The 16,178-nt window shown below is 52.8% G+C and overlaps 1 protein-coding gene across 1 annotated transcript in view; it reads left to right on the top strand.

Annotated features, from left to right (window-relative positions):
* Window positions 1–1,110: 1,110 nt before the first annotated feature.
* The window catches only part of MGA (MAX dimerization protein MGA), a 51,844-nt gene continuing 36,776 nt past the window's right edge, over window positions 1,111–16,178 (top strand). Inside the window, 5 exon segments of the mRNA XM_038741081.1 lie at window positions 1,111–1,146; window positions 7,198–8,276; window positions 13,515–14,430; window positions 15,598–15,685; window positions 15,818–15,913. Coding sequence (XP_038597009.1) covers window positions 1,111–1,146; window positions 7,198–8,276; window positions 13,515–14,430; window positions 15,598–15,685; window positions 15,818–15,913 — 2,215 coding nt within the window.

The following is a 16,178-nucleotide window of genomic DNA, read 5'->3' as shown; positions in this document are numbered from 1 at the left end:
GGGGGGGATACAAGGTGATCAGGTTGTCCCACGGGGGGCTCACAGTTTTAATCCCCATTTTCCAGATGAGGGAACTGAGGCGCAGAGAAGTGAAGTGACTTGCCCAAGGTCACACAGCAGGCATGTGGCGGAGCCGGGTTCGAACTCACGACCTCTGACTCCAAAGCCCGTGCTCTTTCCACTGAGCCACGCTGCTTCTCAATAGAAGATAGGGAAGTAGAATAGAAATGAGGATAGAAATTTCCTATTAGAATAGAACATAGAATTATGGCTATATACACATCATTAATAAAATAAGTAGAGTAATAAATATGTGCAAATTTACACACGTGCTGTGGGGAGGGGAAAGAGGGAGGGAGTGGGGGGCGGTGGGGAGGAGGAGCAGGGGAAAAAGGGCCATTCCCTGCCCCCAACAAGCAAGAAGTATTGCCAAAATCATCATCATCATCAATCGTATTTATTGAGCGCTTACTATGTGCAGAGCACTGTACTAAGCGCTTGGGAAGTACAAATTGGCCACATATAGAGACAGTCCCTACCCAACAGTGGGCTCACAGTCTAAAATCATTTTAGACTCTCAGGTTGACAGTTTCGCAGTCGTAGACCCACACTTTGACAACTTCTCGTCGTGTCTCAGGGTTGGGCTGGATCTCGGTTGTAAAACAGTTGTTGTATTTTGGGTTGGTTTTGGCGAAAACCCGTCTCGCCGTGCTTTAGGCCTTTTCTTCCCCCCTCACGTAAAACTAAAAGCGAAAGCTGCCTTGGTTTCTTTGTTGTTTTAATTCCTTTTTGCGTAGGAAATCCAAATTCCGGCACACAGGGCCCTGCTTAGCTTCGGTTCTCGTGGAGCAAGATGGCTACCGTGTGATTTTTCCATCCTTGCGGCAGTAAGACGGGGTTGCCTTGATACTGAAATAATTTTTTTATAGCCTTTTAATCGCCTGCACTTTCGCCAGTTGTGATAATTCCCCTCTCCTCCGGGCACTATTTCTGTTGTGCAGAAAGGCTGATCCTGACGGATGAGTTCGTAGAAGTAGGGTTTGATGAAAATCATTGCTTTGCATACTGGACTCCTCCCTTTCCACCCTCATTTTGGCATTCCTTGGATCTATGATAATCCTGGCGACGCGTTCAGCCGAGGCTAAGGTATTTTGAGGGCTGTTTCTGAACTCCCCCCACCCCCCAACCTGTGACTTGAAGTGTAAACACAAATGGTGGGTGGCTGGTTTTGTTTTGTTTGTTTTGTTTTTTGAAAAGTCCTCAAGGAGAAAGAGGTACGGGGCTGGGTCAGAGGAGCGCAAATTCTATTTATTTTACATGTACATGTTCTATTTATTTTATTTGGTTTATATGTTTTGTTGTCTGTCACCCCCTTCTAAAGTGTGAGCCCGCTGTTGGGTAGGGACTGTCTCTATATGTTGCCAACTTGGACTTCCCAAGCGCTTAGTGCAGTGTCCTGCACACAGTAAGCGCTCAATAAATATGATTGATTGATTAGTACAGTGCTCTGCCCACAGTAAGCGCTCAGTAAATACGAGTGAATGAATGAATGAATTCTTCACACAGTCAGCGCTCAATAAATACGAGTGAGTGAATGAATGAATTCTTCACACAGTAAGCGCTCAATAAATACGCGTGAATGAATGAATGAATTCTTCACACAGTCAGCGCTCAATAAATACGCGTGAATGAATGAATGAATTCTTCACACAGTAAGCGCTCAATAAATACGAGCGAATGAAAGAATTCACACAGTCAGCGCTCAATAAATACGAGTGAATGAATGAATGAATTCTTCACACAGTCAGCGCTCAATAAATACGAGTGAATGAATGAATGAATTCTTTTGGAAATTCAAATAAGCGTGACCAACTGTGGCCTAGCGGTTAGAGCTCGGGCCTGGGGAGTCAGAAGGAATCTCGGCTCTTGCCATTTGGCTGCTGTGACCTCGGGCAAGTCACTTCACTTTTCTGTCCTTCAGTGGCCTCATCTGTGAAATGGGGTTCTTCTAGTAATAGTAATAATAATAGTAATGATGGTATTTGTTAAGTGCTTACTATGTGCAAAGCACTGTTCTAAGCGCTGGGGAGGTTACAAGGTGATTAGGTTGTCCCGGGGGGGGGGGCCTCACAGTTTTAATCCCCATTTTACAGATGAGGTAACTGAGGCCCAGAGAAGTTAAGTGACTTGCCCAAAGTCAAATAGTTGGCGGAGCTGGGATTTGAACCCATGATCTGTGACTCCAAAGCCCGGGCTCTTTCCACTGAGCCACACTGCTTCTCTAGACTGTTGAGCCCACTGTTGAGTAGGGACCGTCTCTATATGCTGCCAACTTGTACTTCCCAAGCGCTTAGTACAGTGCTCTGCACACAGTAAGCGCTCAATAAATACGAGTGAATGAATGAATGAATTCTTTTGGAAATGCAGATAAGCGTGCCCTGCTGTGGGCTAGCGGTTAGAGCTCGGGCCTGGGGAATCAGAAGGAATCCCGGCTCTTGCCATTCGGCTGCCGTGACCTCGGGCAAGTCACTTCACTTTTCTGTCCCTCAGTGGCCTCATCTGTGAAATGGGGTTCTTCTAGTAATAATAATAATAATAATAATAATGGTATTTGTTAAGCACTTACTACATGCAAAGCACTCTTCTAAGCGCTGGGGAGGTTACAAGGTGATTAGGTTGTCCCGGGGGGGGGGGCTCACAGTTTTAATCCCTATTTTACAGATGAGGTAACTGAGGCCCAGAGAAGTTAAGTGACTTGCCAAAAGTCAAACGGTTGGCGGAGCTGGGATTTGAACCCATGATCTCTGACTCCAAAGCCCGGGCTCTTTCCACCGAGCCACGCTGCTTCTCTAGACTGTTGAGCCCACTGTTGAGTAGGGACCGTCTCTATATGTTGCCAACTTGTACTTCCCAAGCGCTTAGTACAGTGCTCTGCACACAGTAAGCGCTCAATAAATACGAATGAATGAATTCTTTTGGAAATACGGTTAAGCGTGCCCAGCTGTGGTCTAGCGGTTAGAGCTCGGGCCTGGGGAGTCAGAAGGAATCCCGGCTCTTGCCATTTGGCTACCGTGACCTCGAGCAAGTCACTTCACTTTTCTGGCCCTCAGCGGCCTCATCTGTGAAATGGGGTTTAAGACTGTGCACCGAGCGCTTGGGAGAAGATGCTACAGTAGAGTAGGTAGGCGCCGTCCCTGCCCACAAGGAGCTTACAGGCGAGAGGGGAACCCTTTTTGTGTTTTAACTCCGAAGACTCGATTCTAGCGTCTGCCCAAGTCTCTCTGCCGCCCTTATTTGGGTCACACGATCCCCCCGGGCTCTATCCGCTAGGCAAGAGAAGCAGTGTGGCTTAGTGGAAAGAGCCCGGGCTTTGGAGTCAGAGGCCGTGGGTTCAAATCCCGGCTCTGCCAATTGTCAGCTGGGTGACTTTGGGCAAGTCACTTCTGGGCCTCGGTTCCCTCATCTGTAAAACTGGGGATGAAGACTTTGAGCCCCCCTTGGGACAACCTGATCACCTTGTAACCTCCCCAACGCTTAGAACAGTGCTTTGCACGCAGTAAGCGCTTAATAAATGCCATCATTATTATTATTATTATTATAGGCCACGTTGCTTCTTATCCCTCAAGCTCGATTTAGTCCAGATTTTTCTCTTGATTGGTCCGTATTTCCTGAGCGCTTATTTTGTGCAGAGCAGGTATTGAGCTCTTGGGTCAGTCGGGGAGAGTGGGAAGGCAAGGTCCCTGCCCTGGGGCCTGGAGCGGAGTGGGGCAGACAGGTGAAACTACCGACTGGAAAGATAAGAAGATAAGAAAGATAAGCGCTTATCAAGTACCATTATTATTGTTATAAGGATAATAATTTAGTTAATGTATTCATTTCAACTTATTTATTGAGCGCTTACTGTGTGCAGAGCACTGTATTAAGCGCTTGGAAAGCACAGTTCAGCAATAGAGACAGTTGCTTGCCCACACTGGGCTTTCAGTCTAGAAGGGGGGAGGCAGACAGATTCATTATGTTCCAAGCCCTTTACTAGATAGAATATATAATAATAATAATAATAATAATAATAATAATGATGGCATTTGTTAAGCGCTTACTATGTGCAAAGCACTGTTCTAAGCGCTGGGGGGGATACAAGGTGATCAGTTTGTCCCACATGGGGCTCACAGTCTTAATCCCCATTTTACAGATGAGGGAACTGAGGCTCAGAGAAGTTCAGTGATTTGCCCAAAGTCACTCAGCAGATGTGGTGGAGCCGGGATTCGAACCCATGACCTCTGACTCCAAAGCCCTTGCTCCTTCCACTGAGCCACGCTCCTCCTAAAATATATATATATATATATATATATATATATAAACATAGAAGATAATGGTTATTAGTGGGTATTTATTTACGAGAAGCAGCGTGGCTCAGTGGAAAGATCCCGGACTTTGGAGTCAGAGATCATGGGTTCGAATCCCGGCTCTGCCGTTTGTCAGCCATGTGACTTTGGGCAAGTCACTTCAATCAATCAATCATATTTATTGAGCGCTTACTGTGTGCAGAGCAGTGTACTAAGCGCTTGGGAAGTACAAGTTGGCAACATATAGAGACAGTCCCTACCCAACAGTGGGCTCACAGTCTAGTTCCCTCATCTGTACAAGGGGGATGAAGACTGTGAGCATCCTCTGGGACAACCTGATCTTGTAACCTCCCCAGCGCTTAGAACAGTGCTTTGCACATAGTAGGCGCTTAATAAATGCCATTATTATTATTATTATTAATAAAATAATCAGGTCCACATGAGGCTTACAGACTGAGTAGGAAGAAGAAAAGGTACTGACTCCGTATTTTGCAGATGAGGGCACGGAGACTTGCCCAAGGACACACAGCAGACAAGTGGCGGAGGGTGGGATTCGAACCCGGGTCCTCTGACTCCTGGGCCACGTTGCTTCCCAAATATAGAAGGGCTGTGGGGAGAAGAGGGAAGGTGACAAGGGAAGGACTCTTTGGGGGAAAGCAGTAGGGAGGGAAATGAAGTGGAGGAGATGTGATTTTTTTTTAGTAGGACTTTGCTTCTCCCACTCCCTTCCCCCTGGCTAATGTCAGAGCTTGTTAACACCCTAGAAGAGACAAAGGAGGGTAATTGCTTGTTAGCGGGAGCAGGAGCGGTTTGCACACAGTAAGAGCTCAATAAATAGGGTCGAGTGAGAGGGAGGGGTTTAAAATGGTTGGTTAATAAGGACGGTAATAACCATCATCATAACTGCGGTATTTATTAAGCGCTTATTCTGTGCCAAGAACTGCTAAGTGTTGGGAGAAAGATTCAGGGAATCAGGGACTCCCAGTCTAAGGTGCAAGAGAACTGGTAATAATAATAATAATAATGATAGCATTTATTAAGTGCTTACTATGTTCTAAGCGCTGGGGAGGTTACAAGGTGATCAGCTTGTCCCAAGGGGGGGCGGGGGGGGGCTCACAGTCTTCATCCCCATTTTCCAGATGAGGGAACTGAGGCCCAGGGAAGTGAAGCGACTTGCCCAAAGTCACCCAGCTGACAAGTGGCGGATTCGGGATTCTTTTAGACTGTGAGCCCACTGTTGGATAGGGACTGTCTCTATATGTTGCCAACTTGTACTTCCCAAGCGCTTAGTCCAGTGCTCTGCACACAGTAAGTGCTCAATAAATACGATTGATTGATTGATTGAACCCATGACCTCTGACTCCAAAGCCCGCACTCTTGCCACTGGGCCACGCTGCTTCTCTACCGAAGCCGTGGGTTACAGGTGAGGAAACCGAGGCCCAAGGAAGTGGAGTGATTTGCCCAAGGCCACATTGCAGGGAAGCGGTGCTGCCGGAATTAGAACCCAGACCCTTTGACGTCCAGGCCTCTGCCCTTGAGCTCTTGAAGTGATCCGGCTTCAGTCCATCAGTGTTATTTATTGAGCGCTTACTCTGTAGAGCACTGTGCTAAGAACTTGGGAGAATACAATCCGGTGGAGTCGGTATGGGCGATCCCCGGCCCCAAGGGTGTTTCGGTCTAGAAGGGGGAGAGGGGCGGTGAAGTAAATTACAGATGGGGAAACCGGCAGGCTGGAAGGAAATGGATCAGTCAATCAATCAATCAATCATATTTATTGAGCGCTTACTGTGTGCAGAGCACTGTACTAAGTGCTTGGGAAGTACAAGTTGGCAACATATAGAGACAGTCCCTACCCAACAGTGGGCTCACAGTCTAAAAGGGGGAGACAGAGAACAAAACCAAACATACTAACAAAATAAAATAAATAGAATAGATATGTACAGGTAAAATAAATAGAGTAATAAATATGTACAAACATACAGGTGCTGTGGGGAAGGGAAGGAGGTAGGATGGGGGATGGAGAGGGAGACGAGGGGGAGAGATAGGAAGGAGCTGAGTGTGGGAAGGCCTCCTGGAGGAGGTGAGCTCTCAGTAGGGCCTTGAAGGGAGGAAGAGAGCGAGCTTGGCCGATGGGCGGAGGGAGGGCATTCCAGGATCAGTCATTCATTCATTCAATCGTATTTATTGAGCACTTAACTGTGCGCAGAGCACTGTACTAAGCGCTTGGGAAGTACAAGTTGGCAACATTTAGAGACGGTCCCTACCCAACAATGGGCTCCCGGTCTAGAAGATCAGCCAGTGGTACTGAGAGCTTACTGTGTGCGGAGTACTGTATTGAGCGCTTGGGAATTACAAGTTGGCAACATTTAGAGACGGTCCCTACCCAACAGTGGGCTCACGGTCTAGAAGATCAGCCAGTGGTACTGAGAGCTTACTGTGTGCGGAGTACTGTATTGAGCGCTTGGGAGAGGACAGTACAGCCAAGTTGGTTGAAACATCTCTGCCCACACAGAGTTTCCAGTTAATCAATCAATCGTATTTATTGGGCGCTTACTGTGTGCAGAGCACTGGCTAGAGATGTATACAGCAGCACTGTGGGGCAGAGTTTGGGGTGGCTCTCTAGTTTTATTAGGATACAGTGGGAGCAGTGGCAGCGAGGAATAAGGAAGACGACAACTCCGGGATTAGGCAGCCTGGAGGAGGGGGTCTTTCCCCCCCCACCGCACCCCACCCCGAGTCTCCCACCATCTCCCTTCGCTGGCCCAGCTCGGGAGAGGGAGAGGACTTTTGGGGGGCTCTGGATTTTTAACCGGTGGGCAAGAGGCCTGACCGCTCTCCGCTTGTCCGTCCGCAGGGGAGGCGAGCGCCGGGGGACGAGCTGCCATGCGGGCCCGGCGCCGGGCGCAGTCGACGGGCGGCGGGCCGGGCCACTGAGCCGATCATGGCCAAGCAGCCCGCGGCCCCGGCCGGCCGAGACGGCGGGCCCGTCCCCGGAGCCGCCCCGGCCTTCTTCGTCATCCTGAAGCCGCCGCGGGGCCCCGGCCAGGCGGATCAGGGCATCCTGGTGGCCAACGGGGAGGCGGGCGGGGGCGGGGTGGCCCCGGCCCGCTCCCGGGCCCGGACCTGCCTCCCGGCCCACTGCTCGGCGGGGGCCATCACCGTCACCCTGGACAACAACAGCATGTGGAACGAGTTCTACCACCGCAGCACGGAGATGATCCTCACCAAGCAGGGCCGGCGCATGTTCCCCTACTGCCGCTACTGGCTGACCGGCCTGGACGCCGACCTGAAGTACATCCTGGTCATGGACATCTCGCCCGTGGACAACCACCGCTACAAGTGGAACGGCCGCCGCTGGGAGCCCAGCGGCAAGGCGGAGCCGCACGTGCTGGGCCGCGTCTTCATCCACCCGGAGTCGCCGTCCACGGGCCAGTACTGGATGCACCAGCCGGTGTCCTTCTACAAGCTCAAGCTGACCAACAACACGCTGGACCAGGAGGGGCACATCATCCTGCACTCTATGCACCGGTACCTGCCGCGCCTGCACCTGGTGCCCGCGGACAAGGCCACGGAGGTCATCCAGCTGAACGGGCCCGACGTCCGCACCTTCACCTTCCCCCAGACGGAGTTCTTCGCCGTGACGGCCTACCAGAACATCCAGATCACCCAGCTGAAGATCGACTACAACCCCTTCGCCAAGGGCTTCCGGGACGACGGCCTGAACGGGCGGCCGCAGCGGGACGGCAGGCCCAAGGCCGGCCCCGACCAGGACGGGGGCGGCGGGGCCCCGGGGGCCGCCCCGCCCGCCCGGGGGCCCGCCGACGGGCGGCCGGACGGCTCCTCCTTCGACGCCGAGCGGGACTTCCTGGGCTTCCTGGAGGCCGGCTTGCCCCTCGGGGGCATGCCCGAACTGAAGCGGGAGATTTCTGCAAGGTAGGGGGAAACCGAGGGAGGGAGGGAGGCCCAGAGAGGACGGAGCGTGCGTGCGTCCCGGAGCGGGTGCGGTCCCCAGGCCGAACAGGGAGCCGGGGGCGACGGCAGGTTCTAGCGGGCGGTGCGGGCCCGCGGGCTTTCCGTGTCGGATGCCAGAGATTCCCTCCACGTCTCCACCCGTCCTCCCATCTCTCTGTAACGATGGCATTTTGTTAAGCGCTTACTACGTGCAAAGCACCGTTCTAAGCGCTGGGGAAGTTATAAGGTGATCAGGCTGTCCCACGGGGGGCTCACGGTCTTAATCCCCATTTTCCAGGTGAGGGAACTGAGGCTCCCCCTCTCCATCCCCCCATCTTACCTCCTTCCCTTCCCCACAGCACCCGTATATATGTTTGTACATATTTATTACTCTATTTATTTTACCTGTACATATCTATTCTATTTATTTTGTTAGTATGTTTGGTTTTGTTCTCTGCCTCCCCCTTCTAGACTGTGAGCCCACTGTTGGGTAGGGACTGTCTCTATATGTTGCCAGTTTGTACTTCCCAAGCGCTTAGTCCAGTGCTCTGCACATAGTAAGCGCTCAGTAAATACGATTGATGATGAAGTGACTTGCCCGAAGTCGCACAGCTGACAGTTGGCGGAGCCGGGATTTGAACCCATGACCTCTGGCTTTCAAGCCCAGGCTCTTTTCCACTGAGGGGTCGTTGGGTTATCTGCCCCGCCGCGGTTCATCCCGGTGTGTTTGTATAGCTTCCCGGACCCTCCTCCGACTTCTGCCAGCTGGAACTTTTCTCTCCCCCAACTAGATTTTCAGCCCCTCGAGGGAGACGGGGAACAGATATCTTGCTCTTCCGATGTGTTCAGTCCAGTGTGTAGGACTCGGAAAAGGCCATTGATGGGTTGGGGTCCAGACGGGGTGGGACAGAGAAGCAGCGTGGCTCAGTGGTAAGAGCCCGGGCTTGGGAGTCAGAGGTCCTGGGTTCGAATCCCGGCTCTGCCACTCGTCTGCTGTGTGACTTTGGGCAAGTCACTTCACTTCTCTTTCTTTCTCTTACTTGTACTTATCTATTCTATTTATTTTATTTTGTTTGTATGTTTGGTTTTGTTCTCTGTCTCCCCCTTCTAGACTGTGAGCCCACTGTTGGGTAGGGACTGCCTCTATACGTTGCCAACTTGGACTTCCCAAGCGCTTAGTACAGTGCTCTGCACACAGTAAGCGCTCAATAAATGCGATTGATTGATTGATTCTCTGAGCCTCAGTTACCTCATTTGTATAATTGGGACTAAGACTGTGAGCCCCATGTGGGACAACTTGATCACCTTGTATTCCCCCCCAGCACTTAGAACAGTGCTTTGCACATAGTAAGTGCGTAACAAGTGCCTTTATTACTATTACTGTTATTATTGTTATTATCATTATTATTATTAACGGAGCTTTTCTTTGCAGCGGGGAGGAGGAAAGGAGTTGGTTTCTCTGGCCTGGAAAGTGGGGTTTGGTCATCATCATCAATTGTATTTATTGAGCGCTTACTATGTGCAGAGCACTGTACTAAGCGCTTGGGAAGTACAAATTGGCAACATATAGAGACAGTCCCTACCCAACAGATGGCCACGGAGAGTCCCATCCATGGGGGTCCTCGGGGCCTCCCTGGAGAACGGGAGTGGTGGGATGCAAAGTTGACCAGGGCCGGCTCGGGGTGCCTAGACCCTGGACCCATAGGGCGGAGGAGCGCCCAGCCTTGTTGGCAGGAGCTTCCCGAGCCGTGACATATTCCCGAGGCTCGGCACCCCCTAGTCATCCGCCTCCGTCGTCCCCCCACAACCAGGGGGACGTTTGGATGTTTGCAGGAGCCTCACGGAGTAAACCAAATAACCGAGCTGGCGGCTGTCTATTCTGAGTACGGATTTTCCTGTCTTTCGGATGGGTTCTTTTATTATCCTCTTTGGGAAGGGAAAAATATTCTTCGCAACACATAGAGCAAGCATCTTCATGCTGCGGCATAGGAGGCCTCTATAGCCGGCAGAATGGAAGGATGCTTGATTTTTCCAACAGCGGCGAGGGCTTGGGGTTTGCACCTGGTGATAGTAGTAGTAGAAATAGTGTGCTAAAGTGCCTGCTGTATGGACAGCGGCTTACCGAGGGAGAGTCGAGAACGATCCCTGGCCCTCAGTGGGCTCCCTGTCTGAAAATGGAAGGTGATGGAAGAGGGGAAGGGCAACGTGTAACCTGGAAGCGAAGAACCGGAACCCTAAGTAATAATAATGATGGTATTTGTTAAGCGCTTACTATGTGCCAAGCACTGTTCTAAGCTCTGGAGGAGATACAAGGTGATCAGGTTGTCCCATGTGGGGCTCACAGTCTTAATCCCCATTTTCCAGGTGAGGTAACTGAGGCACAGAGAAGTTAAGTGACTTGCCCAAAGTCACATAGCTGACAAGTGGCAGAGCCACTACAGCAACAAAGATCAGCGTTTAGCACAGAGCCTGGGACACAGCACTTAAATACCGGAAAAAAAAAATAAAGACCCATTGCAGAATCAAAGCAGAGATCAGTAGGCCGCAGTGACTAGAGTTCCCAAGTTGGAAAAGCACAGGCCTGAGAGATAAAGATGGCATTTATTAAGCGCTTACTATGTGCAAGGCACTGTTCTAAGCGCTGGGGAGGTTACAAGGTGATCAGGTTGTTCCACGTGGGGCTCACAGTCTTCATCCCCATTTTACAGATGAGGGAACTGAGGCCCAGAGAAGTTAAGTGACTTGCCCAAAGCCACACAGCTGACAGTTGGCCGTGCCGGTATCCCAATGTTGGGTAGGGACTGTCTCTATATGTTGCCAATTTGTACTTCCCAAGCGCTTAGTACAGTGCTCTGCACATAGTAAGCGCTCAATAAATATGATTGTTGATGATGATGATGATGATGATGACCTCTGACTCCAAAGCCCGGGCTCTTTCCACTGAACCATGCTGCTTCTCATGAGAGATGGAGGATGTGAGTTCTGCTCCTGGTTCTGCTACTTGTCTGTGTGACCCTGGGCAAGTCACTTCTCTGTGCTTCAGTCACCATATTCATTCATTCATTCAATCGTATTTATTGAGCGCTTACTGTGTGCAGAGCACTGTACTAAGCGCTTGGGAAATATAAGATGGCAACATATAGAGACGGTCCCTACCCAACAGCGGGCTCACAGTCTAGAAGACATATAATAATAATAATAATAATAATAATGGCATTTGTTAAGCGCTTACTATGAGCAAAGCACTGTTCTGAGCGCTGGAGGGGGAATACAAGGTGATCAGGTTGTCCCGCGTGGGGCTCACAGTCGTCATCCCCATTTTACAGATGAGGTAACTGAGGCTCCGAGAAGTTAAGTGCCTTGCCCACGGTCACACAGCAGACACGTGGCGGAGCCGGAATTCGAACCCATGCCCTCTGACTCCAAAGCCCGGGCTCTTTCCACTGAGCCACGCTGCTTCTCCCCATATCTGTAAGATCAATCAATCAATCAATCGTATTTTTTGAGCATTTACTGTGTGCAGAGCACTGTACTAAGCGCTTGGGAAGTACAATCCAATCAATCAATCAATCATATTTATTGAGCGCTTACTGTGTGCAGAGCACTGTACTAAGCGCTTGGGAAGTACAAGTTGGCCACATATAGAGACGGTCCCTACCCAACAGTGGGCTCACAGTCTAAAGATGGGGAGGAAGACTGTGAGCCCTCCGTGGGACAGGGACTATATCCAACCCGATTTGCTTGTATCCACCCCAGCGCTTAGGACAGTGCCTAGCACATGGGAAGCACTTAACAAATGCCGTAATAAATTAAAAAGCAAGCAGTGCTTGACACACAGTAAGCCCAGCGCTTAGTACAGTGCTTAGCACATGGGAAGTACTTAACAAATGCCATAATACATTAAAAAACAAACACTGCTTGACACAGTAAGAGTTGAACAAAAACTGTTATCATTATTAGTATTATTTACTATTATCGTTATTCTTAGAGGAGCAGGATTTGGGCTCCTAGCAGCTCAGAGTCCAGTAGCCCCAGGGACCACCGAGGCTGGCTTGGGGGGTGGCAGGGGCGGGGGAGACGCTTCGGTGTTGTGATGGAGGGCATTCCTTCATTCATTCATTCATTCATTCAATCGTATTTATTGAGCGCTTACTGTGTGCAGAGCACTGGACTAAGCGCTTGGGAAGTCCAAGTTGGCAACGTATAGAGACGGTCCCTACCCGACAGCGGGCTCACAGTCTAGAAGGGGAGGGCAGGGATGGGTTCCCCTGGAGTGGGGACGTCGCTCCGGGGAGGTGGCCGGGTTCCAGGTGGTTTGGCCCAGCCGTGGTCCGGGGAGAGGCAGGCCGAGTGCTCACGGCTGAAGGACCGTTTAGACTGTGAGCCCACTGTTGGGTAGGGACCGTCTCTATATGTTGCCAATTTGTACTTCCCAAGCGCTTCGTACAGTGCTCTGCACATAGTAAGCGCTCAATAAATACGATTGATGATGATGATGATGAAGGAAGGGGGCTTCGGGGCCTTGGGTGAAATTGATTGTTTTATTCACTTTTATAGAGAAGCAGCGTGGCTCAGTGGAAAGAGCCCGGGCTTTGGAGTCAAAGGTCGTGGGTTCAAATCCCGGCACTGCCAGCTGTCAGCTGGGTGACTCTGGGCAAGTCAGTTCACTTCTCTGGGCCTCGGTTACCTCATCTGGAAAATGGGGATTAAAACCGTGAGCCCCCCGTGGGACAACCTGATCACCTCGTAACCACCCCAGCGCTTAGAACAGTGCTTTGCACATAGTAAGTGCTTAACAAATACCAATACCACTCAGTTGTTTTTATTAAGCGCTTACCGTACGCAGAGCACTGTATTAAACGCTTGGGAGAGTACAGTTGAACAATGAGCAGACACATTCCCTGCCCGCAACGAGCTTACAGTGTAGAGAGGAAAGACGGCGCCTGACTGGGTCTGTCTGTGGTGGCCGTCCTCCTGTCCCAGCCTGGGCTGGCAGCGGCGTTCTCTTCATCCTAAAGCGGGAAGGAATGGTCCTCTCCCACCATCCCACTATCCCGAGTCCGTAGAGGCCGGTGAGGGTGGCCTCGGGAAGCGGGTTGTAGGTCGAAACCGGATGATCCGAAGCAACACGCCAACGGGCTCTCGGTTTCCGGGCACCGGGTTTCGTTTTGGTAAGAGTCACTTTCCTCTTCTCTTTTCCCGCCCTCCTTCCCCCCATAGTCCCGTGGCCAGCAGCTTTGGGGGCAGCTCTCGGGCGGCCTCTCCCTCGGACGCCAACCGGCCCTTCAACGTGGTCATCAAGGAGGAGCCCCCGGACGAGTACGACTACCAGGCGGGCAGGTGCCCCGAGGGCGTGACGGTGAAGCAGGAGGAGACGGACGAGGAGACGGACGTGTATTCCAGCGACGACGGCCGTGGCCCTGGGAGGCAGCCGGGGCGGCCGTGGGAGGCGGCGGGCAGCCGGGGCTCCAGGCGGCCCCCGCGCAGCCCCCCTGGGGCGGCCAAAGCTAAAATGCTCAAACTGGACAGCGGCAAGATGCCCGTGGTCTGCCTCGAGCCCTGCGCCATCACCAAGAGCACGGTGAAGATTTCCGAGCTGCCCCGGAACATGCTGTCCCCCAGCCGGAAGGACCGGTCTCCCGACCACCTCCCCGGCTACCCGGAGAACGCCCGAAAGGCCGGCCCGGGCCCAGCCGCGGCAGCCGAGAGGGCAGACTCCCGGAAGCAGTTCACCGGATCCAAGGGGTCGCCCAAGCGCCCCTCGGGTAAAGAACCCCCGTGGCAGTACCCGGGAGCGCCCAACCCTGCCAACGCGGCGGCCGGGTTGGGCCCCGGCCTCCAGCCCTCCGCCGGGGACCCGTTCCCCAAGAAGGAAGGCTCGGGCCGGAAGAAAACGCTGCTGAAGATCGCCGGCACCCAGAAGACCTGTGGCCCCCCGGGCCCCCCGCCCGCCGGCCCCGGGAGGAGAGGCCGGCCCCGGAAGCTGAAGCCCTCCAAGCCGGGGAGGCCCCCCAAGAACGCGGGGAAGCCCGCGATCGGCAAGAATGACCTGCTGGGGCCCGGCCTCGCCTTCCCGACTGTTAAGCCGGACCTGGAGGACGTGGATGGGGTCCTGTTCATTTCCTTTGCATCAAAGGTAGGGCCGGAGACCCTTTGGGGTCATCTCGGGGCAAGGGGCTGCCGTGTCTATGGGAGCGGACCCCTCGGGGATCCCCAAAATGTCACCCAGCTGGCTTTCGGGCAGCAGGCGTGGGGTTGCCGGTAAAACCCCGGGTCCCGGCTTCCTTTTTGTGGGGCGGGGGCCCCTCTGGAAGAGCAAACAGGTCAGAAAGCCGCCATTTGGGATCTTTTTAGTCCTGTTGGGAAATGCTCAGTTCTTGTCCGAACTCGGGATAAGGGAGAAGCAGCCTGGCGTCGTGGATTGAACCCAGGCCTCAAAGTCGGAGCTTCTAATTCCGGCTCCGCCACCTGTCTCCTGTGTGACCTTGGGGAAGTCACTTCATTTCTCTGTGCCTCAAGTTACCTCATCTGTAAAAGATGGGGATTGAGACTGTGAGCCCCACGTGGGACAGGAGACTGGGTCCATCCCGATTTGCTTGAATCCACCCCAGCGCTTAGTACAGTGCCTGGCACATAGCGCTTAACGAGTATCATAATTATTAATATCGTTATTATAAGGGAGGAAGGGAGTTGGACTCCAAAATGGAAAGGGTCCATGGGTGGGCCCCCTGGGAATGGCACCGGTGTGGGGGGAAGTGCAGTCTATCAGGCCCGAGGGGCGACGACGCTTTAACTCTAGAGATGGGGTCTTGTTCCGGCTGGGATCCAGATCCCGCTGGCTTGGGGCTGACACTTTACCGGGGAGCGGAACTTTCCCAAAGCCGAATTATAGGAAGTACAGGCCCCCTCCCCACCCGGATCCCGCGCCTCAGATGAGGAGAGGTATAGAGGTAGAAATTGGTGGGCGGCGGTCGACGAGGCTGCCCTGTTGCTCGACTGATCGTGACACTCGCTCATCTCTTTCTTGCCCAACTCCTCCGTTGGGCACCCTGAGCCCTCTGCCCTCCTCCCTCCGTGGTCCTCTCAGCAGGGCCCGGGGTGGTGGAGCCCTGGCTGTTCTGGGGTCCTCGGGGGGGCTACCCTGATTGCAATTCCCCACCCCTTTTGGCTCCGGCTGGGTGAGGTGGGTCTCCAGCCTGTCTCCGCAGTCGCCCCTCCGCAGCCCACCTTGCCTTTTGGAAACCGTGCTTCGGGCCTTGGCCCGCAGCGTTTCAAACGGATGCGCCACTCTCTCTTGCTACAGGAAGCTCTCGACATTCACACACTGGACAGAGCATCGGGAGAAGATCCGTCTGCTCTTCAGGCATTAGCGTCTCCCACTAACGGCCCAGGTATCGCTCGGTCCAAGAAAGGCGCGGGCGGCCTTTGGGAACAAAGCACCGTGGCTCTTTCCGATCTGTGGGCCTGGAGGGCTTCGGGGGGGACCCTGTCTTTATCTGGGGTCTTCGGGTTTTTCCACCCAGACTGTAGAGCCCGGATCAGCCAGCTGGAGAAAGAGCTGTTGGAAGATCTGAAGGCATTAAGACATAAGCAAGTTATCCATCCCGGGCTTCAAGAAGGTAGGTCGACGGGATTGCTTCCTGTGGGACGGGGGGGTCAAGCCAACGGGCAGCTCCCCGTGGCCAAAGACCACCCTCCCGCCTGTTGATTATTCCCATCTGTGTCCAGGGGTGACACAGATTTGAGGATTTGGGATTTGGCAGGTGAAAACCGTCGTTTCTTGGGCTGTTGCCTCTCGGGGTTGCTCCCCTTAATCATCCCCTCCTCCCAGCCCCACAGCCCTTAGGTCCATGTCTGTCATTTGTATTAATGTCCGTCTCCCCC

The sequence above is a fragment of the Tachyglossus aculeatus genome, assembly GCF_015852505.1.
Source record: "Tachyglossus aculeatus isolate mTacAcu1 chromosome 12 unlocalized genomic scaffold, mTacAcu1.pri SUPER_6_unloc_1, whole genome shotgun sequence".
Taxonomy (NCBI): domain Eukaryota; kingdom Metazoa; phylum Chordata; class Mammalia; order Monotremata; family Tachyglossidae; genus Tachyglossus; species Tachyglossus aculeatus.
This window is presented reverse-complemented; position numbering and strand designations above follow the sequence as displayed.